Genomic DNA, 26,303 nt, shown 5'->3' with positions numbered 1-26,303 from the left:
GGGGGGGGGGGCAGAGAGGGCAGGATGTGCCAGCAGGACGTCTGTTCTGCAACACCCTATACCCAGACCACAGACCTGTCCTCATCAATCTGAGACACAGCAGCCACCCTCTTTGCCCCCAGTCAAGCCAGGCAGCCTGGGGAAGGCGGCACAGTGCCAGCTAACCCCCAGCACCTCCCTATCCCAGCAGGCTTTGCTCTGTCCTCGCCCCTGGGCAGGAGGGGTTGGCCGCACCGCACGCACAGCGGGAGGAGGGGGACACAAGGGCAAGCTGATTGTTGCACGATCTAACCCACAGAAGCTGCTTTGCACGAAAGCAAGGTCTCATTTCAGCCGCACAGCAATGTCACTGAAAAACACAGAGGGTGGACCTGTGGCTTGTGGTTCTAATCATCATAACTTGTACCACCTCGGTATTTTACAAAAAAGATCAAACTAAATTAGGTCAGCTCAATGTATGACCTAGTTCATGTGGTTCAGGCCAAACTTTCAAAGAGATATTTAGTTTGAGCCCAATGAGAGACTACACGCAATGCGCTTTGACAAGCAACATTGTAATTCCTGAAATTATCTTCGTAACATAAATCACAACCCAATTGTATTCTTTTATTTTTCTTCATTAATAATGAAATGACAATAATCTGCAGGGACAAAGGAGAATTATTTTTCTGACTCTAAAATTCTGAAAGAAATCAGGTTGAAGAATCCAAACACAATATATGATATAACATTAACCTTCTATACCACTTTGTCCCATTCAGGGTCGCCAGGTGCTGGAGCCAATTCCAGCTAACAATGGGTGAAGGCAGAGGAAGATTGCCAGTCCATCAAAGGGAAAACACACACCCAGAAAAAAAACCCACACACGCACAGGGAGACCCTGCAAACTCAACACAAAAACGCCCAGACTCAAATCTATATCCTTCGTGCAATAAGGCAAGAATGCTAACCATGATATATCTTATTAACTGAAAATCAAATCAAGACATTTTGTTTGCCATTATAGACATTACAAGAGGAACATAAATATAACAATCAGACTTAACACCTGCCTGATAATATGTATGTATCCCCTCTATTTGAAAGTAATGTGTATTGTGACAGCGCCTTTCATATCATCACCTCTCAGAACCAGCATTAATGATTCTGTTGTTTGTTCCCCTTCCTTCCAATATGTTGTGAAGACTGACCAGTAGAGGCTTGGAACACAACGCAGTGTGAATGTTGCTTGTCCTCCATCATCAGGCGATCATCTTTTTCGTTTTCTTCTCTCAGATCATTACAATCACCAATTGTTTTCTGATTCTGGCATATCAACTTTCAAGACAAAATGTTTACTTTTTTCACCGATTATAATTCACCCACTTGCAAGCGCCATAACAATGACATTATCATGTTGGAGTCATATAGAGGTGGCTTGAGTGCATTGAATGAGCCATAAAAAAGTCTACATAATACAATCTCCACATACATTCACACACTTTTTACTTTAACTCAATTTCTTCATAGTTTTCCCTATAATTACTTGCTACAAAAACTCAACAACATTTACTTTCACACGCAACATCTGAATACGTCAACTGGAAATATAAATATATAAAACTTAAGAATTTACAATTTAAAAAGACATGCATGTGTTTTTAGATTATTTAGATTAACACTTTGAAATTGAGACTCATAGTATTCGCTCATTAATGTCAGTAGATGTTGAGAAGAATGCACCACAGCTTCTAGTCTTTGTTACTGTCTTTTTTCATTACATGCTCTCTAAAAGACCCTCAGCTTGAAATGAGACATATGCAAGGTAGTTGAGAGGGTGGGGAGAAAAAAAAGATCTGACGTCAATGAAGCACGACATGTGCCAAAAGCAAAAATCTCTTAGCAGTAACCTGGTAACAAATAATGCACACACTTACACTTACACTCACAGGCACACACACACACACACACACACACACACACACACACACACACACACACACACACACACACACACACACACACACACACACACACACACACACACACACACACACACACACACACACACACACACACACACACGCAAAAACACATTTGTACAGCATTACATGTTGAGTCCACTCAACTATATGGATTCCCAAGTGTTTAAATTTTACCTGTACTGATTAATGCCAACTCTCACTCTAACCCAAATGTGATCTTAGCCCTAAAACCAGGACTTAACGATGAAAAAACAAGCCTTTTATTTATGATTTATTCATGTAACCTTGATTTAAACAGATAGATTAGTTCAGAGCCAGTTTTTATTTACAATGACAACCTGGTCAATATGCAGTATAAGAGGTAAATATAAAGTGAGCAGATACATAGTGAAAAACACTAAAGAAAAAAAGAAAGAAAGAAAGACCTTGTGATACTAACCCTAGAATGTATTTTTGGTTCATAACAGGTGGATTGGATCAGTGAATCAAAAAGGTATATCGGGAATACGTACGAAAAAAAGACTTAATTACTACCATAGGTGCTACGTCCTTCAAATGACCCCCGGCTAATCTTAACCTAACACTTACTGTGGTCTAACCTTTTCTAAACCATGTCTTGATGATTCTCAATGATTCTCTTCACGAAGGCCTCAAATGTTCTCGTCATAAGGATGACAAGTCTTTATACTGTGAGTGTAGAAACTGATTTTGCTCCCTGCAAGAGTAAGGTCCTCAGAAACCCATGCGCAGATAAAACAGAAAAATCCATCCATGCATCTGTCCTCCATCTTCTTTACTGCTTTATTCAACTCAGTATCGCAGTGAGCTGGAGGCGATTCCAGCTGACAGTGGGTGAAGACTGGGTACACAAGACCATCACATACACCCACATTCACACTTGTAGTTAATTTAGAGTCATCGATTCACCTCAAGCCTATGTTTTACATGGTGGGAGGGAAACTGGGGAACCCAGCTCAACCTGGATTTAAACTGTGGACATTCGCACTATGGGAGAGAACAGTTAAGCTCCAATAGTTTCATATAGTACATTTCACGCTTTTAAGTATCAAACTCTGTTACTGTGCCACGTTGTAGCAATGATAATTCTTCAGTCCAACAGTGGGTTTACGTAAGCTACTATACTTACTGTATATGAACATTACAACAACTGTTCATTTCACTCAGAAAACTACAAAAGAAGACTGGTGACCTTTTTTTTCATGAAAGGCCCAGAGGAAAAGGAGTCCTTGTCCTATAAAAAGGGGCACTTTGAAACACAGCATGTTGCTCGCAACGCCACCATTAATACTGTTTCACTCGCTCTGGCAGGAGATGACTTTTCAGAAAACTCTCGCCAATCTATTACATCAGTACACATCAGACGTGAGGAATTAATCATATAATGTATTAAAAGTACCAAATTGAGTAAGTGTCTGCTCAATATATCTGCTATTAAAATGGAGCTCCGTGCTGTAACTGTACCATAGTCGGAGGTTTATCCAGGGGTCAAAAATAAGAGTTGTCTTGTTTTCACAGTAACATTTGTGAGTTCTCATTTTATTTTTATCTTGTCCTACTGCACCAGTCTGAAAATAGATGCCACGGGTGTATGAAGAGTCATTGACATTGTTTTAGTAAGTAACGCAACTTAACTGTACAACCTGGCGAGAAACGCAGAGCCAAAGGTCAAATGATGGCCTTCGGGTACAAAAAAAACAATCTGTGTACACAAGATACAGGAAGCAGCTCCTCTTCACCACAGGGACCATTTATGTCCACGTCTAATGAAGAGACACTGACTGGATTTGAGAAACACTCATGAATAGTGACCTGTTTATACTGCTATATTTTCATCTTGTCAAGAGACAATACTAACGGATAGATTTCACATTTATGTAGAGAAATACATACAAAAAAATACAAAAGAAATCATCTTTATAACAATAAATATCAAAAAGGCTTTCCATATTCATTAAAACCAAAAGCTTCCAAATATATTTCCATCTAAAGGCACGCCACAGCATTGTTTGAGACCTACATTTAATAAAAGTAAAAAATAAATAAATAATAATTTTAATATCACTCCAATAAATCATAGGAGCCCAAAAGTGTACATAATTCCTTTTTTCCGTAATATTAAAAATAGGCTGGCTGAAAATTTCACAGATATTGAAAAGCCCTGGAAAAATCAACATAAACTCAATAAATCTATGTCAACAGCAATGACATTTGATTTAGCTTAAAAGGGAGCTCTCATCATTGCTGCTGTGAGCTCGGCGGTGAAACACAGAAAAGGATGATGGCCATGAAGGAGCAGAAATGGAGAAAGAATGAAGTAGAAAGATATTGGTGAAAAAGCTGGAGGTAGATATTAAGCTTTATGGGAACCTTACTATGAGGTCATGTATTTTTTCTATTAAATGGACCCAATTCATTCCCATCTACACTGAAGGATAAGCCACCTTTTTGATTATTTTCTCTTCTTTTCAGTTTTGAAAGAGTATGATCAGGCTGTCTCTGATATCAGAGAAATTCTAAATGCAATATTTTTGTATTACTTTTATTACTTTTGTGTTTCTCCTTAAAAGTCCTTAAAAAAAAAACCTGAAAATCTAAGAAATCAAATACATTAGAAAAAAATTTGAAAGAAAAAAATGCATGAACCCTATTGGTTTAAATGCAGTTTATTAAGTGCTTTACATGATAAGTTGCATTCTCGGCTCAGATTTTAATGAGTGGATGAATAAAATCAAACAACGGACAACACAGAATTCTCAGAAGCTCATTAATCTAAACTAAAATGTCCAGATGTTCAAAAGAACAATTTTGACAGGAATTGTCTTAAATTCGATCATAATAGCATGTGGTTTTATGAAATACCATATTAAATATATGCATACTCATTTTATTAAAATAGCTAGATGGATGTGAGCATGTTCTTTGGTCGCTGAGAGAAGCTCAGTTGATTTACAGTCACCGCTTCAAAAAAAATCCCAAAAGACCAAATAAATAGGAAAGATAAACCCAGTGTTTTTACACAGTTATTCTCTTAAATCCAAGACAAACAGAATGAGCAGCAGCTTTGTGTAAATTGTGTCCATGGACTCAGGTGGCCCCACAAGTAAATAATTGGATTTCTAGAGAAAAACACTCTGTTGGAAGGGAAGTGAGATCATTAATGTTGTGGGTGAAAACAAAGTCAGTTCACTTCAAAAATAACATCAGAAGAAGCAAAGTGATGCCGAGTGCAATGCAAAAGCAACGCAAGTGGCAACTATTGTTAAGATCACAGATGTATTGATCTGGACAACTAAAGTATCTGGTCAATGGTGAAATTTATGAACTGTTATTTCAAGAGTATACTAAGAAGGAATAAAAAAAATTATGTGAGTATTTTCTTTATATTCTTTCAATATGTACGATTGATTACCTGAGGAATTATGCGCAACACTTTTCAAATGCTGCAGTTTAACAGTTAAGGTGGACCTGCACAAAAATAATTTAAATTTATGAGTGTTGAAAATTAACAACATTGTTCTTAAGTAATTATAATTATATTAAATATTTAATCTGATCAAATGGTTTTGCTATTTTTTAATATAATTACCACAATTGAAATGTGAAAAATATAAATAACTAACTAAACAATTAAAAATTATATTCTAATTTATTTAGCTGTGGTATGCTTTAATGCTAACCCTAATCTAAAGTATAATTTAGGATTATTCTTTCTTTCTTTTTTTAAGAATTGACACAATTTCCCCACGAATACATCGAGGTTTAAAACGTCAGTTTATAAATAAAGTGACAGCCCAGAATGTGTCATATGAGCAAAGAACAATGATGCAACATTGCATGCCTTTCCAGCATGACTGTTCGTGAAATGTACTTGGCAGGATGCGGAGTAAACTGCTTGCAATGTATGTCACATTTATAAATACACACTCAAGTACAATCTTCTGCGAGTACTCGGAGCAGGTTTCATCAGCACGCTTTGATATTCAAGGATTTGCGCTCGCTGTTAAAAACCAACACAAATAATCTGCACACCACAATATCCCCGACAGACTTCAGAGTTGACTGAGTACTGATCTATTAAATATTTGCAAGGCTGATGCTGTATTCTCTCATAAATATTTGATCAGAATTTCTGCTGATTAAGGGTGAGAGAAATGAAAAATGAAAATGCCAACCGTGATTTTGCTCATGTGAGGGTGACAAGAATGCCAACGTTCAAAACAAACCAAGCAAATCACAACCTGTCCAAAATAACTAACGACTTTGTAAACGTTTGTTTTAGTGATATTGTCGTTTCACACACGTAATATGATCTGATTACTGTGATTGGTTCCCTATATTTATATGGGAAAATACAGTAGTTTTATTGAATTTTTTTTTTTTCTTTACTTGTATTTAAATTAAATTAAATCTATTTTGTGATTTATTGAGTGCTGGTAGGTTGTGTTTTTTTTTTTTTTTTTTTTATACTTTTTCATTTTTCTTGCTAACCCCCCCAGCCCATTCCCCCGCCTCTCTTTCCAATGCACCACCAGCAGGAGGATAATTGATCAATCATGCTAATTGAAGAGTCTGGACAGCTAGACCACCATAGCAGATGTGCCAATTTGCATTCATTAAGATCGAAATGAGCCTTAATCACTGCTCAGCCTTTGATTGACGAACATAAATATCCCCTGTCTGAAACTGCTTGTTCCCATTCAGCCCAAAGAGAATTTTTTTGAAGGATTCATTCCTTCACTCGCGACATTTATATTTGAGCAGTAAGTCATTGAAAAAGTACCGCTGAAGCCCAATCTCTACGGTCGTTGCCGGATGATGAATTCAAGCTTTAATTGTGATTACTGTACACATTTCTTTTTCTTTCATATTTTTCTTTCTCAGTAAAGTCTTGGAACGATGGCGGCAAATACAGAAATAAACCTGAAAAAAGGTTAGACTGAGATGAAAACATGGCATTTGACATTCAATAATGGTCAGTATTTACATATCTCATTAATATAGCTCCATTTAAAATTTGATAGCGATCACACAATAAAACCTAATGGATAATTGTATGCCCAGTTCCTCTCGCTATAGTGGTCTGCTGAGACGGGGTCTGCATCCTTCAATAGAGAAGGAGCAGTTTTGCCTGAGCAACAACAATGGCAGCCCGTCTTCATTATGGATAAGATAAGCAGAATTTGCCTATGAATGGTCTCAGAGCGTTTACTCACAAACCATTAGGGTAAAAGACACAAAAAGGAGGAGGGGAAAAAGTCACTTCTTTACAATTCACTGATTTTTGTCACGAAAGCCACATTCCCAAATTGTGCAAAATCTTATTCACAACTTTGGTTTTATAAGATTACAGTTTAAGTGTTGACTTAATGATGATTCCGTGTGCCTGCTAACTTGATAAATACACATTTATTCGACAACGCCCTGATTGATTTCAACTGCACAGATGCCAAACGATGTCTGTGAAGTTACTGCCCTGTGTCAGGGTTCCTCCAGGAGACAGAGGCATCTCTCTGTGTGCCAGACAGCAGTACGAGCTCATAGTGGAGCACGCAAATCTCATTAGCTCCACAAGCGAAGAGGAGAGTAGCACTAAACATTATTAGATTAATGTAATGACTAACGGCAGCATTTTCATTTGTGGAATAAACAAAATTCAATAAGTATCACAAAAGAAACAAGAGAAAAAGATTGAATTGAACACTGTGCTCAGGTCGCAACTATATTAAAATACTGTCCACATTTACAAAAAGAAAGTACAGAAATTTGAATTATTTGTATTCTTTACAAATAACTACAAATTAAGTAACTGTGAATGTTAGAAGTATTGGGCATATCTGTACTGAGTGTCTTTTCTTTACTAAATCAGTCCTTGTTCATAATACACTTTTATAGGATATTTCTTACACACACACACACACACACACACACACACACACACACACACACACACACACACACACACACACACACACACACACACACACACACACACACACACACACACACACACACACACACACACACAGAGGTGAGAGCGCATAAATTCTGATATTACACTGAAGCTCACCTGTCGCCTGGAGATTTGGTAAGGTTAACACATGCAGCCGTGGAAAAGCTCTCACAAACAATACACACACACACACACACACACACACACACACACACACACACACACACACACACACGCGCACGCACGCACGCACACACACACGCACACGCACACGCACACGCACACGCACACGCACACGCACACGCACACACACACGCGCGCGTGGAAAAATCTGCTCTGCTTTGGACTACCAGCCAAGTTTGAGACAAAGTCCATAGCTCTCCACTGGGTTATCAAACTGTGGCCAAGGCATGCATCCATCTGTGGAAAACGTGGAGACTGTTCTCCCACACTGCACAGCTCAGCTTTTATCTACAGATGGTACTACTGAGCAGGAATGTGACCTTTGATTTAGTTTCTCACACGGAAAGAGCTCAGCAACCAAACACGGGAGATAATTCTTCTTGCTTCCCCAAACTGGACAAATGAGCACATGGTTGTTTGCATGGAAAAGGCTTGTTTAACACAATTTAAAAATTTAGGTAAGTGTCCAGCCTAAGTGTCCTCATGTGAGGCCCATTTCACTGGATAAATGAGGCAGAGGGGGGGGGGATTGTGGATTCTTCCCATCATTATAAATGCATCAGCTATTTCATGGAGTGTAAAGGGACGTGCTGAAGTATGGGGGGGAGGGGGACTAAAATTGCTAACCAATTGAGGCAAAATACTGTTTGTGATTTCTCCTAAACCAAAATCAGATCCTAAGTCTTCAGCTACCTCCGAAACACAACTCTTCAACCAACTGAGTAGTGGCGCTGTATTGTGATGATGCAGAGTGAACGAGGTTGGTTACTTCAGCTCTGCTTCACTTCTGAACCTTGACCATAGCTAGCAGGCAGAGGGGGATTTGTTCATATCTGCAAAGATGCTGGCCCAGTGAGCTGGGACAACGGTGGTTTGTTCTCGCCTTTTGTGTGCTGGGGCAGCTTCATCGAGAGCAGCCAGCGGTACTAAGTAGAAAAAATTGACATGGGACCTCTGGTGCAACAGTATGCACAATGTACATTCCAATTACAACATGCTGTTTGCATAAACGTACACGAGCAGACAAAAGATATGTGTGTGTTATAACAGCCTGAGGAAGACCCAACTGATATGAAGCCAATAACCCACCGTGACTCTATGTTGTGCTGGCAGAAAGTCATATTTTTAAAGAAAAGAAAAAACAGCTTCCAGAGTCACAGCAGAAACAAATTGTGGTCACTGTTATGTAAGGAATGTATCCATGTATTTTTTATGCAGGTGAGCCCCTGCTCTGCTCTGAGGGGCCCTGATGGAGGAGTGACTGCACGAGTCTACTGGTTGCCAGAACGCTTTTCTGCAGCTCTGCCAAGCAGGTAATTCACAAGCAGTAGCAGCATAAATAAAAGATAATGGGCCACAGCTGACTCCTTTATGCTGCAAGTAATTTCGCTAATTCCTCCAAGTGAGAGTGTTTTCAAAGCATGAATTCAGGATTTTTTTTTTCTTTTTCTTCTTTTTAAAATCCTAAACTCTTCAGATATCTTAACAGTACAGCAGTAATGGGATGCTATATGTTTTGGTGGGCAGGTGGCATTAAAAACCAAAGTGTCGGGATGCTGCAGTTTGCACAGTGTAATAAAAAGAGTCTTACAAAGTGCAATTGAAATAACAGCAGTATAAATTAATGGGTAACATCATACTTCGCGTAAAGATTTCATCAATAGGCATTAACATACATTGTGTGCACTTTTATTCAGTCAAAATGAAGATACCGGCCTCTTAAAGCAGATTATGAATAAGCTGAGAAACTACACATGTGCCAGTGCAAGATGTTTGGAACAGGATGTATTCCTAATCATTCTCATTTACTTTGGCTTTTACACTTTTGGCTGACAATTTTGTATGCTGGCATAACAAGTGGCTCACTCTTCCGCTAGACGATGGGCATGCAGGAGCTGCCAGGAAACCCAAGTGCTTGTTGAGTTTTATAGAGCTGTATGGAATGCACTAAATGCCGTATTTTCACAGAAAAATGTTGCAGAAATAGCCAAGCTGACTGTGTGCACTGAGGAGTAGCCGGAGAACTGTGCCCTACAGGTACAATATCTACGGGAAACAAGGCCAGTAGCGATGGTCAGCAGCTTCTGTGTGCGTGCGGGTAGAGAGATAGGTTTTCCACGTCAGTTGATGGGCACAAGAGAAGCTGAACTTATCACTGAGTGCAGACCTCCTGCGCCCTATCTGCATGGTGACTAGGAGGAAACTGTTACTTGTTCCTGACTCCAGCATGTTTAAACCATTACTCTCGCAGGATTTACTAAGCAGGCCAACTGCTGTCTCAGAGTAAATTTTGAATTTTCGTCAGATTCCAGTGCTAATATGTAAAAAAAAAAAAGAATAAATTCTTACATCTCATAAAACTAAACATATGTTTAGTACAACATATCATAAATAGGACAAACTACTTGGGCAGAGTGAGTTGAAAAGGCACAATGGGAGAGAAGTTCTCTTTTCACAAGGTAAAAACGCAATATTCACTCACCTCGACAATGTCAGAGTTGGTTCTGCTCTCATGGGGCTCGTTGTACTCTGTGTATTTCAGCAACACTTTGTCCATGTCTGTGCTAGCATACTGGAACAGTTTGTTGGAGCTGTTGAAAATGATGAGGGCTATCTCACAGTCACATAGTACGCTGAGCTCATAGGCCTTTTTCATCAAGCCGAACTTCCTCTTGGTGAAGGTAACCTAAGGAAACACACACAGAAAACAAATCCATTCATTTCAGTGGGGAAACTGTCTCTCTGATTAAAAACAAATATCAAAGTAAGCCAATGAGCAATTAGCAATTTGCTAATTTCCTTTGAGTCCAATTTAAACAAAACAGTTTTACTGTAACAGACATTGGTTATTCATGATTACTGTGCAAGTACCAGTAAAAAATGTGAAGCGTTGATATTTTATAACGGTTGGACCGCAACACTAAAATCTACTGCGGTAAAATGTGAAATGAAAATGTCTATGCTACTGAGCAGGCGCTGTCAAAGCTCCACAGTTCTTTTGTATAACTGGATTCATCCACACTATAATGCTTTGCGAATGCTTTGATGGGGATCATTCTAAGCATGTTATAAATCCAGAATTCAAATGATCTAGGGTATTTTTGGACTTGTGTTTGCTTATGAAAAACCTAAAATATGAATTGAAGTATTTTATATTATTAGCTAGCATTTTGCTTTTAAACACAGTGTGACTGTGTTTTTTATACATGACCCATTGGCTCAAACTGACACGACAAAAAAATGTAATTTAAAATTCTTGATGCATACATCAAAGAAGTTGGCATTTGTGATTACTACTCATTTTTGTTGTGTTTTTAATGAGTGTAACAGCCACTGACAAAGTACCAAGGCAAACTACTGCTTCCTTGGAAACAGTAGACTATTAACGGTTTACTTAACAGCCTCACGCAATTCTTTAGTAATCTTGCGACATTGGGCTTCCCCTCTCATATTGTTGGGTATAATGAAACACATAAGTCTAATACTGTTTACAATTAAAACACTGTGAATAAAAATAAATGCCGAGTACAATGCAATGAAGATTGATTCATTATACCTGAACAAGTGTTACAACAGCAACAATGCTGTTTGCACACAAGGTGACAGATAACAAGAACGTTCCGCCTTTAGGAATGATTGCAATAACATAGCGCACGTCTGAAATGGCTAGTTATCAGGCCAGAGGTCAGGGTTAGAGGCACGACTCAGCGCGCTGAGTCAGAGCTTTGGCAACGACAGGGGTCCATACATTACTGTAGCCCCTGACTCCATATACGGAAAGTTATCTCTGTAGTGCAGCATAAGCCTTGTAACATGAGCCCTCAGATGGGACTTCAGGTCATACATCACTCCACCGGTAACGCAAAGCCTCTGTGCAAAGTGACTTTCTGTCCTGCACCTCCAGAGCTCTGTCTCTGTGGTTGCCCCAGACTCATTCACATATGTCATTATGTTACACCACCTCTTTACAGTAAGCTACATTCATTTCTCAAACTATGATTCATGATGAGGGAGTGTAAGAAAACACTTCGGTACTCCTTTAGTTTCGCAATGGCAGACATTATCTCTTAAAACTGTATTTCTGGATGCTGACATATAATTTTCGTTACCATTGTGTCTTGTCAAAAGCCTATTATACAATGTGCCTTGTAAATGTGCTAGTAAAAACTGTGCTTGGAGCTACAGAGGAGCGTACGGGTCTGTATTCTCCATCAGTTTCACTGACCTACTAAGAGAAGAGTTGAGCAGATGAGCTGGCTTTGTTCAACTTTAATTGGTCACAGCTTGCGGCTATACCCTCATTTTAACTGGTATGATGCAGTATAATCCTATGTGTTGCATAGTGTATGTGTAACCGCTCAGGCAGTGGGGTCACTCCAACTGTGATAAATGCATTTCAAATCTTCCACACTACAGGTAATTACACAGGACCATTACTCGTGCTCTAGACTGAGAGGAGCCTGTCCTCATGTCATATTGTATTCAATGCACCAATGTCATTTGAGCTCATGTGGCAGACCAAATTCTAACATGACATTTCTGAAAATGACACGGTTTGAACACAAGAGAAGCTGGATTGAATGAAATGCTCCCTAACAGAGAGGAGTCACGAAAAGGACTTGAGTGATGGTGCTTTCCGTTTGTCCTTTACCATGTTCCAGAGTGGAAGAAATGAAAGAGCCCCCTTACTCCAGGTTGGTAGACATTTACTAACCTCGAGGCAGCTCAGGATCGGGAATTTTGCAAACAAAATGTGAGCCTGTTTGAATGACTCGTTCCTACATCAGTGCGTAGGGATCTACACTGTTCTTGTGGATGAAATGGGGCAAATGTATTCAATTTCTTTTTTTCCAATTCAGCAACAGCTTATGCGAGAACTGCTTTCCTGTAGGTGTCTGTTCTCTGCTTTGCAATGTTTTGATCAAATTAATGTGACAGCCCAGTTTTTCTGAAGAAAAAACAAAATGCTACATTAATCATTTCAAACATCTGCAATAAATGGACCACAGTGTTAGTTTGGCTGAGAAGAAAGAACATTTTGCACTTTCTTGGAGGAAATTATCTCAGGATGGACCCAGCAGAAGAAGAAATGTGTACTTCCTATACCTAGGCAAGGCAAGGAAAAACAAAGTGATGAAGAATATTGATCTTAAGTGATTGGGATTATGAAATACACTGTAACAAATGGATTTAAAAAAAAGTATAAATGGAGATTTCTATCCAGCACCTGCAGTTCCAACCACCTGATACTGGTCTCCTCTGTCTAAACACCAGAGCTGCCCACTCACTCATTCACCTGCTTGCATATTTGTTTGTTTGCCTAACCAGCTGGAAAGCAGGAGCTGTCAGGTGGGAAAACGATTAACAAATTGTATGCTCTTTAGCAGATGAATGTGGCTGTTAAGCCAGAGAGATGTCACCTTTCAGCAGGAAGCCCAGGATGAGACGCTGAGCGAGGACTTTGTTCCACCTGGATGCATGGCATAGTGCTGAGTGCAGGGCTGCTGACCCAGGTACCGCTTCATTTCAACCTCAGCAGCAGCAGCAGCAGCCGCACTGAGACCTGCTCCCTGCCCCAGCTACAAACACGGTACCTTTAAAACAGCCAGCTCACTACCACGCTATCATTAAAGAGGGCAGCAATGTTACTCTCCTGTTGTAAAACAGTGGGGGTATCTTACCCAATTATGTTCCCTTCAGAAGTCCAGGTCAACAAAGCAGAAAAACCCACATTCAAAAATACAACCTTGTGCCGCCTCCATCTTGCTTGGGGTGACTGGTGCGACAGTGTAAACCACAAACATCCTTGAGGTCAAGTGGGAGGTTCTCTGGCACAGCTTCTCTATGGTTCACCAAGTCAAAGACACCCACAAAGACACTCAATGTGGTTTTAAAAATTTAAGTCACGCCTATAGTGGTGCACACATCGTCTAGCTCCCTAACTAATTCATGTAATTCACAATGACAGGATTATCCTCAACATTGTCGAGCTCTGCCACACACTACTAGAGCATCTTATGGCTGCTCTGAAAAAAATCAAATGTCAGGACAGAAAAGAAAAGAGGCCACATTCTTACTTTCAATAAACTGGAATGATTCCAAGTTCCTATGCGCTTGATAAGGTCATTATAACAGCTCACACAATACACGACAGATCAGCGACTATACCAGCGTTTCATTTAGACTGTGCCCGCCTGAAAACTCCCTGACCTTTTAAGAAGCTCTCACAATGTCAAGATGAGGTGGTAATTCTGCTCTCAATTCATACTTTCTGCATTTCCACTTTATTACCAAGTGCCTCACCATCCTAACTTACAAGGCCTAAATTGAACTTGGTAATTTAGTGTGAATCTCATGTGCTTACAAGCTGACAAATGAAACACCTGAAGACTATTTTTTTTTTTTATTTCAAACTATGCGTTTTCTCATCTTGTGCATTTAAGACTTTGTCTAGGATTTTACTGTATTAAACAATTTCACTTTTGTGAAACTTTTCTGTTTGTTGACCTAATCTACCCGCTGGAGCCGATCCCAGATGCTTATGGGCAGAAGAAGGGTAAACCCTGGACAGGTTTCAAGTTAATCACAGGCTGAACTGAGTTACGCACAATCAACCTCAAATTCATGCATTTCGACTCTGAGGGGAAACAAGTGTCACCAGAAAAACAACCCACAGACAGGAAGACTATGCAAAGTCTACAGAGAAACCAAACATCAAGTCAAACGGGGGGTATTCTTGCTATGACTTTAGAGAGACAACCACTCCAGCACTGTGCCGCTCTGTGAATGTAGGTTGGCTCATATTCTTCCATCTTCTCATTTAAATACCAAACAGATACCATGATGTTGATTGTAGGAATCTGCTGTGGAAATACAATTACTGAGGAACAGAACTCTTCATTTCTCTTTATAGAGTGTCTTGATCGGCTGACATTTTCTATAAGGTTGGGTTTGCTGTATGCTGCTCCAGAGTAGATCTGAAATTAATCCAATGTTTTCTTGATGCTAATGCATGATATAGATTATTTCTTTCAGACAAGCTGAACACTTTCCTCCAGTACCTTGTATCAAAATGACAAGAGTGGTGCTGCTACAGAGAAAAGTGTGCTATATTCCCCACAGTAACAGTGTAGATTCACCCTATTTGCCTAAATAAAAGTCCTCATTGATGAGAGCCTTCATTTTCTGGAACTGACAAAATTATACTCAAGGGAAAATATAAAAAGAAATTACATAAAAGGCAATAAGCGAATTCAGCCTCTAGAAAAATGTGATCTTACCAGTTATAATTGTCTCTTTGATATGAAAAAGAGCAGCTTTGTTACCAAAATGCAGCGCAAAGTCAACTTAGAGAAGTGTAACTGTCAAATGCAGCTTTCTATCTACATTCAAAATTGCTGACTGCACACTGTGTTAAATGCATCTAAAATGTAAAACACAAATATAGATATTTGCTCCTGCCACTAGTGATTTTACTGCTAGATTCGTGTTTTGTTTTGTTTTGTTGTTTTCATCCTCGAGAAGACAGACCCTGCCACAGAAAACTGCTTAATATCTAACAGCATATGCTACAACAAACACTGATGCGCACATTCACTGAGAGCGGATGTGTCAATCAAAGGGTCTATCAATGTCTGTCCTCAGGCAGAGGTGCCAGGATGACAAACAAGACATCTGGGACTGAGAGTGCAGCTGTGACTGGGGCATGGCAGGAGATGCCTGAGTCACTAACACCTTCAGAGGGGTGAGGAGCTACCGGCCTTATTAGAACCTCATGTCACCTCTGACAGCACCCCGTGGCAGACATGAGAGCAGGCTTGAGAGACAGTGAGGTCTGGCACCAGCTGGCAGAGTGACCCAAGCCCTGTGGCTGCTGCCCTGGCTCCACAGTGCCAGGGAGTGCAGGCTTGGGAGACAAGCCAGGGACACCGCGACTGTCTGCCTGGATCAACTCTCTGTGGGAGAGAGGACAGCCCCAGGATCCCCGTGTGGACAACTGATGGTGCAAAAGCATCATCCAGTGGGTGGGCTTGACCTTGAAACCTACAGTAGCCATGACTGATCCCGTCTAGTGGCATGGACGACATGCTAGTTATCAAACGTGTGTAAGCTTCCTGAAAATATCTCTAATCAATAACAAGGCTGATGATAATAAAGCTTTATATTTGTTGACTTTATTAAGATCTGTAATTGAGACGGAGCCGATCATTGCTATAATTGGTTTTTTTTTGCATTGTGTTAGGTGAAGGTTTTTGTACATAATTAGATTGGCTTATATAGTAAACATTAGTATATGTGTAAATAGATATTTTCACCATTTCCAATCCAAACATTGGATAGAATCATAAAAAGTCAAAAATTAGAATAGATCATTAGTCAGAGACTAATGATCAACTGATAAATCTGCAAGTCCAACCTGTCGCGAACCCAAACTTCAGGTTTTGCTGCTTCAGCAAAGATTTTTAGCACCCATATATCATCTTAACCACTGATAATGTATGCACTGGCAGTCACACTTAACAGTTCTCCTCTGTTCTTTCCATTGTCTGTCAACAAGATATTTAACTGTCAGAAAAATAATGATGACCACTCAAAACTTCAGGAATGAGTGAAAGCTGAAAAATGGGAAATATGCGCACCGATGCTCCCTGGAGACTAAATGTGACCGAGCTACGCTGTGCCTACAGGCATTTGACGTGCCAGAGCAAAATCCAAAATGAGCCACAGCAAGGGCAGGCAACCCTCCACCCAGCAGCAAAATCATCAAACTTTTAATGACTTGGACAATTACCCCCGGTGAGCCTGTTAATGGCATCCAGAGGACGTCACCAGGCACCGCTTGCTGGGTTTCACCAACATTTACATTAACTTATAAGGGTCTGCCTGTCCTCACTTCTCCACTATCAATCCCTGTGTAGATCCACACAGTGACAATTGCTCTAGGAATCTAGGTGAAAGATCCAGAATCTGCTATGTGATTGCCACCGGCTCTGCTGTTGTTATTTGTACAGATCATGAGCTCCAAGCCTCCAAAGTAAGAAAGCACAATAGCCTTCTATATTAGAAAACCACCTTAAAAACATCGTGTGGACGTGAGAAAAAAAAAAAAAAACAACTTAGGAGAGGAAAATTAGAAAGTGTATAATGTATCTGTATCTCTTAGTTAGGGTTAGAAAAGGTAAAAATTGCAGTGAATGCAGAAAACCGGGAGGGTCATGCAGAGCACTGCTGCGAGCTGGTCGTTCTCAAGCATTCCCTCGCAATCACCAAAGTCAGTGGGTCTGATGACTCTGCTGCTGTGATGTAGGACCATCACTTATGCAGGGCATGGTTTGGAAACAGGCTCTTTGCATTCTCATAATATGCATGACAGGGCCCTCATATCTCATTCTGTACCTCTCTGCAAGGCCACACGCCACAAAGGCTCTATTGTGTGAGTAAAAAGCTGCACAAAAACATTTCAACTTTCACATAATGTATGCAGCCTAATGTGCATAATTGTACAGTATTTTTTTACCCGTATCTTATCTTGCTTGTCATATTTGCACAATACACTCCATTACAACATAAATATAAATGTTTTGTCTGAGCTCACTGCCGGCACCTACGGTGCACCATCACTTCCTGACACACTGCACACACTTCTCAGCCTGTGTCCCACTCAGTGTTATAAATACTCAAAGGTTAACAGCCCTCCTAAAACACTTGCAGTGACAATGCACGGGAGCCCCTGTTGTTCCTACACAATATTCTGTATAGCAATACTGTCTAATTAGCCCACTTAAGAACTCCTTTCATTTAAATGCTGGAGTGTGGAAACCTAATAGCAGAATGACATAGACAAAGATTCAAATTGTCTCCCGACATTGGGGACCATATGCTAATGGCTATTCCCCCTTGGTTAGGAGCACGCCCTAGGGAGATGGCACTGTGCGCCTCACAGCCCAAGGGAAAAAAAGAGCGAAAGATACACACGCATACATCACTTTGTACCAAAGCTTTATTTTAGCACAGCAGCCTATTGTCACAGCAGATTCTCTGCTGAGCCAGCTAAAACTAACTAAATGCAAGCTGAAATGCCTGTATTTCGCTGATAAACTTTCTCACAAATTATACAAGGAGACATTTAAAATCTGATGCAAACACCATGCTTTGGAAGACACATTCATAATAAGCTCCGTGGCTCTACTTTTCTTTGAAGCTGTTTGACCAAAAAACGCCACTCCTCACTCTTTTACCATTTGCACCGTAAAGAACAAATCATCCGAGGAGATAACTTGCTCACCTCGCACTCAAATGACAACCTGTTTTCACATTAATTTCTCCCTTTCGTTTTTTTTTCCTTAAGTCACAGGTCACTGCAAAGAGTGAAGAAACCAGCGATGAGCCAGGAGCGATTCCTCTCCTGCCTTCTCTATTTGGATCCCACCATGAGCCAGGTGTTATGCTGATAATTGGCCCACACCGTGAATTTTTGTTTCACACTTGACTGAACTGCTACCCTCACTTTCACAGAGAGAAAGATGGTCAATGTAAAGATTGACTATTTCTGTTTAATTAATTATATTCTGCAGCACTGTTAACCAGATGTGTTCTATTTGAATACAGGAAACCTACACAGTATTTAATTGGTGTAATTTGTCAAAAACAGCGCTCACGGTTGCTAACGTAGCCGCTAAATCAAAGGGATGATCTTTTTCGGAATACCAGACTGAGTCTTTCTGCTAAAGATATCCGTCTCTGTTATTCTTGTTTCAAACAGACCCTTTGCTGTTTTGGACAGTGTTTTGCTGTTTAGGAGTTTATATTTAACCAGAGCAGACAGAGTGAATTCCAGCTCTCTCCCTCTTTGTGGCTGGCCGTGACCAGTGTAGCCAAGTCAAAGAAGGGTGCTGTGTGTCCTTCTGACCCACCCTGCAAATGAGAGGGTGCTGTGGTGCAGTGGCTGCTCCTAATTACTACCAAACAGCTGCAAACACATAGGGATACAGCGAAGGGGCCCAGCAATACTGCCGGGCCAGGGGACAAGCCCTACAGTGTGGGGAGGCCACAGGCGGCCCGCTGTGCACCTCGCTACCCTCGGTTCACTCCCACGCCATGAGGCCCCCGCTGCAGCCCAGTGCTCCTGCTGCCTCATCAAGTTCTCCGGCTGAAATTGCAGGGTGGCAAGGGAATCATGTCTGTAAATACGACCGCACTGACAAAGAAATGTCATGGTCCCTGTTCAGCTGGCTGGGACTTTGGGGAGGGAGGTATGTCTGTTTAGATCCATGCACGATATGACAGCTGCTGAACTCTGGTGCACGGCAGAAAGGAAAACTGCAGAAAAGTGTAACCTTCAGACAGGTACAGAGCTGAAAACAATGAAACAATATAGATGTATAGAAATACAGAAAACAGGTATATAGGGTTGATAGTTGGTTGGTTGGATGGATGGATGGATGGATGTATAGATAGATAGTAGCTGGATAGATATAGATAGATAGATAGATAGATAGATAGATAGATAGATAGATAGATAGATAGATAGATAGATAGATAGATAGATAGATAGATAGATAGATAGATAGATAGATAGATAGATAGATAGATAGATAGATAGATAGATAGATAGATAGATAGATAGATAGATAGATAGATAGATAGATAGATAGATTTGTTTGCCTCCACCATGATGTTGATGTGCACTTTAAAATCATATGTTTATATGATGAATGGATGACTAAAATTGACACAAACAAAAAGAAAATGCATATGTGTCACCATTTGACTTCTACGTACCTGATTAGACATAGCCAAACAGTGCAGGGATGACCTGCTAATGTGTCACGGTGGTATAACAACATCCTAGTTAGGAGAGACCATTACAAGCGACTACTAAGTCTGAACGGTAGAGTGTTCAGAAATAAAAATTTGAAGTTATTAGTTAGTTTAGCCATTCTTGACATATCTTTTTATGAGTAATTAGAGAACTGACTCCACTACCAGTAGTGAAAATTTCTATTAACTTTTCAGACATACAGACAGAAACGGATATCCACTCACCTGTCTGTTCCGCTCATCCATGATTCTGGTGATCTGTATCTTCTTCCGCCCCATATCTGCGTCCTTTCCGGCCTTCCGGCACCTCAACAATATCAGAAAAACTTCACACTTTCTTCCCCCACTCTTCTAGTACATTGTGCAGCGGTCTCTCTCTTCTTGTATACACTCAGTCACTCTTCTCGGTGTGCTCCTCGCTCTACAGCAGGCCACACCACAATCTGCAGGAGGGCCAGAAGAGAAAGAGAGAGAGCGAGAGAGAGCGAGAGAGAGAGAGAGAGAGAGAGAGAGAGAGAGAGAGAGAGAGAGAGAGAGAGAGAGAGAGCGAGAGAGAGAGCGAGAGAGAGAGCGAGAGAGAGAGAGAGAGAATAACAGAAAGTTAACTTGACACTCAACAATGTCTCCTCAGGCACTTCAAAGCACCGGAGGGCTCTGTGTTCTGTTCTTAAGCACATTCAGAAAGTATGGGACCCGTATGTTGTCTCTTCTACTGTTGCATTTGAACCACAGCTGAAGTTAGGGAAAGACAGCTTCTCAGTTGGGAGGACAGGAACTATCTTAGTAACTTGATGCTTCTTAGATTGATTGAAACATCAATGGGAGTTTAAAAAAAAAAGATCATGTGTTGGAAACATATGATAGTGCAAGTGCAAACTGAGAGTTGCATAAAATAATGGAAAGTCTAATGAGAGTAATGCGGTACAGAGGTGTGCGCGTGTACGTGGGTCCCAGTCGTGTGATAAACAAGTAATTGCTAAGCTTGTGTGTAATAAAAAGAGAGTTGCTTTCTAGATGTGATAATGAGCCAGTGTTTTGGCCTGGTTCTAATTATTATTATTATTATTATTATTATTATAGACTACACTTTTTTTTGTCTGCACAGACTGTCTGATCTGACAAACGCTGATGATTGAAGATGATTAAGAGAGCACCTAGTTGGGTGTTGACACCAACCTCATTGAAATCTCCAGGGCTGGAGGAGAAGCCGAGAGGGGATAAAGAGAATTGGGGGTTGGGGGGGGGGGGGGGGTATTCCCAAATGAGCTTGTAACCTGGCCAGTGGTTTAGACCACAGTGTTCCCCAGGGAGCGTCTAACTCTGTCCTGTCTTTGCTTCTCTGGAAGAAGAGATATAGCTCCCTCCCTGGAGGAACATCCATCACACACAGCCAGCAAATAGAAAATGTCTAAACAACTGCATTTCCCCTATGAGTACAAATCTAGAAAGGTTAACAACTCAGGCCATTAGATGCAGTCAGCAGTTGTGGGCCGAGGAAGCCAGGGGCCGAATTGGCAACGAAAATGAAAATGACCAGTTCCAGTGGCATACAGTCATTATGGGTTACAGATGGACTGGCATTATGGTGTCTGGCTGTCTGAATTGGGGCTCCACTGTAGGCAAACTTGACTGAGATCACCTAGCTACCTACCCACGCACTGCTGTCTGAGCCAGGAAAGTAACAGCCTGAACCCCCACACAGAATTTCCCCAAACCACATCACAACAGACCAGGGAGAGTGACGATGCTTTTGTTCATTCACCATTTTACACACGGAATGACTGAGCACAGTTGCAATAGGAGAGTACCTGATGTGGAAAGTGTCTGGTTCTTCAAAAGTTATACCTGGGCCACCTTGAAATTTCAGTGCATCTAGCAACCAGTTATAAGAAATAACCACATTATGTTGACTCATTCAGTACATCTTCAGCATTTAAATTGACATAAGTGTTTACCAGCACCCTGGTTTCTGTCATTGCTAATCATAAGATTCTTCATGCCAAATTTCATGAAACAGCGTCAATGTCAGAGTCTCGATTTTACTGCTGAAGTCAAAGCTTACTGTGAAGCAGACTAGCAATAAAATCGACAGACAACGGGTCTCTGTGATGTATTTTGTATGCATTATTATAAAGACTGTGTTTGAACATATTGGTGTAGTAATCTGTAATCACCTGTTGGGGTTGGTCTGACCTAACCACAGAAAGTTCAGCTGTTTGAGAGATTGAGTGTGAACACATTCACTGAGTGAAAGCCTTGTGTACCGCAGCTGAAATAATGACCTGTTCCACTAAAAACAGATCATTATGAGCCTTGCTCTTTTTCATCAACACCGAGCGAAGCATCTGATATGATCGAAACAGTCTCCCACATCCGCACACATTCCTTCCTTTCTTTATGCCGAGGAGCTGTCACAGCAGGACAGTTCAAGTCTTGAGGCATAATAGACTGTGTCATGACATTTCTCTTGCACAGATACGAAACGACAAGCTGAGAGGGCATGAAGACTGTAGGTGTGCTGCGCTCCAAACTTAGTGTCCACATTCATCAAAAGTTAGTCAAATTCTAAAGCAGCCTGCTGACAAAAACCTTTACAGGATTTGAGCGATCGCTCCAATTGTACGCTGTAGTAAGCTGTGTCACCGTATACTCCAATGTACATCAAATAATAAAACTTTAATCTCCAGAACTAAGTGGGAAATTTCCAGCCGGTACAACCACCCTGATAAGTACGTCAGAAGATGTTCCAACTACAAAGGAGAACAATGACAGCATTGTAGCAGAGTACATGTGCATGCGTGACACTCTAGCACTCTTGAGTTCTGAGGATGGGACAGAATATCTGTTTATGGCCTAAATCATGTGCTCTTTGTGCATGTGAGGGTGCATGTGTGTTGAAGGAGATGATAAACATAAAAGGAGAGAGGGAATTCTTGAGAATCAACCAAGAAAGCAGGAGCAGGGAAAGACTTCAGTAAAATGAAAAGCCACAATTTTGACACAATAACTTGTGAAGAACTGAAAAGTAATACAGCTCAGCAAATTCTGGGTTATGCCGTAAAGAACCAGTACGTGTTTGGTGGATTTTTAGGTGTGCAGAAGATTTAGCGATCCAAAACTCTGTTTTGTTTTTTTTTACTCTTTTGACATTAAAGGTGCACTGTGAATTTTTTTTTTATATATTTCAATGAAGCCACATAAAGAATCAATTTATGGAACCGTAAACATAAACTTACTTTAAGTTCTCACCAACTACACAGTTGCGTGGGCAACACTATGAGCTGTTTACCCACATTGATGCACCTTTTAACATACTATACTAATACACTATTATTGACACATATAGAGCTTCCACTTGTTTCACATGATAAACTTGTTTTTGACTTCCAGATGTGTTTATATTATCGAGTCGACTTCAGATCTTCAGACTGGGTTTGGACCTTAAGTCAATCTGGACAAGAACCATCAGACTACAAAAATAAAGCACAAAATGCTAGAAACTCTGAAGGAGTGGGTGCTGAAATAACTCACCACTGCCACTGGATGCACAACAACATCATGACATAAATGTTACTCATTGAACTTTAAACAGTCTTTGATACCTCACTGCATGTGTCACGTATTTTGCATGGAAGACAATGGTCTTCATGTAATGAAGACAAGAAAATGGCCAGCCTTTTTTTGTCCGTGCATCATTTTAAACGTGTTTCAGCCTTCAACTAAAGTCAGAGCACACTAAAACAGTGAGACTCAGGTAAAAAACGTGCAGGAATGTTGAATGGAGGAGAAGTTAAAAGTCAGCAGTACTTTGTATAACAGCATTTCATCACATTAAAAAGACCTTGATAAGATACACCTGGCCCACTTTGATATTAACCAAACCAGCATTTCTGAAATATGCTTACCAAACATTTGTAACACATAAATCAATGCACGGAGAATATGTCACCATAGGAGCAGCAACGTCAGCCTGACAGAAAGTCAATGCCTAATACAACAAGTGCACGCCTTTCTACACCCCCGGTTAAACAAAAATCTTGTTTTGGAATCAACCGCACAAGTAACTAAGCAGTGCGGTTGTTTCTGACCGGAGTCGCACTGATCCTCCATGACGAGGTGTGAGTCTGGTCAAGTGACAGGAGTGCCAGTCTGCCTCCTCCTCCTCCCTTAACACGGACCACTGAGACACTGGAAGCCTTGGTGACAGGCCTGGCCCTTTCACAATCAATAAAACATGCACAATTCCCAATGTAATTACTAGATCCAGCACACACTCCTCCCTCTCAAAGTTGAGGCATTACTCCCTCCTCTGCTGGCCTATATAGAAACGAACATGAATTTACGTTGAGGTTACATTTCAAGGTTTATCTAAGGAATAGCTAAAGAATGAGGCCAGAGTTACGCTGCAACTTTGTCAGACACCCAAAAGTACAACCCCCCGTATGACTACCCATCTTTGAACGTGATGGACAGCAGCCAGAGTCTGGAGCAGAGCCGTGACAGTTGCGCTTCCTGTGCAAAGCATAGTTAGCCTCAGTATCCTACCGCAGGCCGTGGGCAGACAAGACTCAACTTCCTGCCCCTCCACTTCCTGTTATTCAGGACCCTTCGCTGCCTGCCCTCTGCGGGGGAGTCGGATGGAGACGGAGCGAGGCGGTGGGGAGGAAGACTGGGAGTGACCACCTTGGGGACACCCTTCCTCTCTGATCCTTCCCCTTATTACCGTCCTGAATGTACGCCTGAGACTAAACAACAACAGAGGCTCATCTCTTGTGGCTTCGCTGGGTGCGCTCACTGTGTTTACTGTGAGGATCATTACAGTACGTCTCTCAGACTGAGAGACGTGCGCGGGACGCCGCTTTCAGCCACTCGCTTTACAATTAGTAGGCAGAGACCTTTTCTTGTTATTCAAACACTCGGCTGGTTACATAAGAATGAATCACAGCTCCCACAACACCAGTTAATATACATTGAAACAACATGATTATGACAGGAGTACATTTCTAAAGCATGCGGCAGCCTCATGCCATAATCTGATGTGAATTGATATTTTTTATCCATGAAAACATTCTTAAGTGTATCAAACTCACAGTGTCAACATTGTGGCTCGGTTATGATTAGCTCCTGGCAAGCTGGAAACATAAAGAGAAGCTGCCTAAATCCAGAGTGTTACCGATTTGTTTCAATAGCGCCTTGACATCGGCGCAGTTGGAAATGAACATCCACCTCTTTGTTCTTGCTTTCATCAGGAGGTGCTGTACCTGTAAATGGGGCTGTTGGCCTGAGGGGAGTGGAGGCAAGCCAGCCCTCTCACGCTCTCTCCCTCTTCCCTTTTGTGAGAGTGTGCTTATCTCCCTCTCCAGCAGTGAAAGGCAGGATTGTGGCCCGAGCAGCATCACTAGTGTTAATGTCTCCTGATGCTAATCTGACACACGGCTGCTCCCTCAACAACCACTTTCTCTATCCCTTCTTTCTCGCCCTCCCCCTCTGCTTCCTGTCTTTCTTGCTTGTGTTTTTTCATGATTTCTTTCTTTCTTTTTTTGTTCCTCACTTTCTTTGAACTCATGTTATACATTCCCTCACCTCAGTTTCCAAGGCAACTAATGAGATATAATTAATAAGAGCTTTCGCAAGGGCATGCAAACAAAGAAGTGGAAAAGGAAGCTTTGAGAAATGGAGAGAGGTGGGGCAGTCTGCGAAACGGGGGTTTTCGGCAAAACTTACCTCGTTCCCCGTGAAGCATTGCTTGGGGTGGTATTTCGAAATGAAGACAGCCATTTGAATGACATTGCTAAAAAAGGGGAAGTACTTACTATATGAATATGTTACTCTGGATGACAAACTAAAATTGAAATGAAATAATTAGGGCAACATCAAACATGCAAATCTAATGCGGGAGTTAGTAAATCAATACAGGTAACTCTGACAAACCTAAACTAGTGAGGCACATTTTGTACCATCCGCTTTACATGTCAATGTATTTGGGTACACACTGGACTGGTTGCTCGTCCAGCACAGGGCAATAAGTGTCCCCTGCATATTAACCCTCTCTGAATCTATCTGGTTCACTTATAGAAATGCATTGTGCGTAAGAAAACAGTGGCCTGCACGGTAAGGACAGTCACAAAGCTGGCAGTGAGAGCCTGCACTGAAATGGCAGCCGAGCAGACAGCGAGTGGTTAATCTGCCCTGATGACTGGAAGCTCAGTCCAACTCTCCAATGACCCAGCTGTAATCCCACATTGGATCAATGCAAGTTCAAACAATCCTCCATGCTGCTAGCACCTTGCTTGAGCTGGGGGATGGTGCTGTGAGACAGGGACCAGGAGACAGAAAGCTACTTATCACCTCCAAAATGACATCAA

At 41.0% G+C, this 26,303-nt stretch overlaps 1 protein-coding gene across 9 annotated transcripts in view; it reads right to left on the bottom strand.

Annotated features, from left to right (window-relative positions):
• Window positions 1-26,303, bottom strand: part of mef2aa (myocyte enhancer factor 2aa) — a 63,199-nt gene that overhangs the window by 22,880 nt on the left and 14,016 nt on the right. For all 9 annotated transcript variants that reach the window (XM_080505153.1, XM_080505155.1, XM_080505159.1 and 6 more), the window contains exons 2-3: window positions 20,164-20,381; window positions 10,601-10,804 (exon numbers count right to left, since the gene is read on the bottom strand). In XM_080505153.1, coding sequence (XP_080361279.1) covers window positions 10,601-10,804; window positions 20,164-20,217 — 258 coding nt within the window. In that variant the 5' untranslated portion in view covers window positions 20,218-20,381. The remainder of the gene's footprint in view (window positions 1-10,600; window positions 10,805-20,163; window positions 20,382-26,303) is intronic.

Source organism: Blennius ocellaris (assembly GCF_963422515.1).
Source record: "Blennius ocellaris genome assembly, chromosome: 11".
Classification (NCBI taxonomy): Eukaryota; Metazoa; Chordata; class Actinopteri; order Blenniiformes; family Blenniidae; genus Blennius; species Blennius ocellaris.
This window is presented reverse-complemented; position numbering and strand designations above follow the sequence as displayed.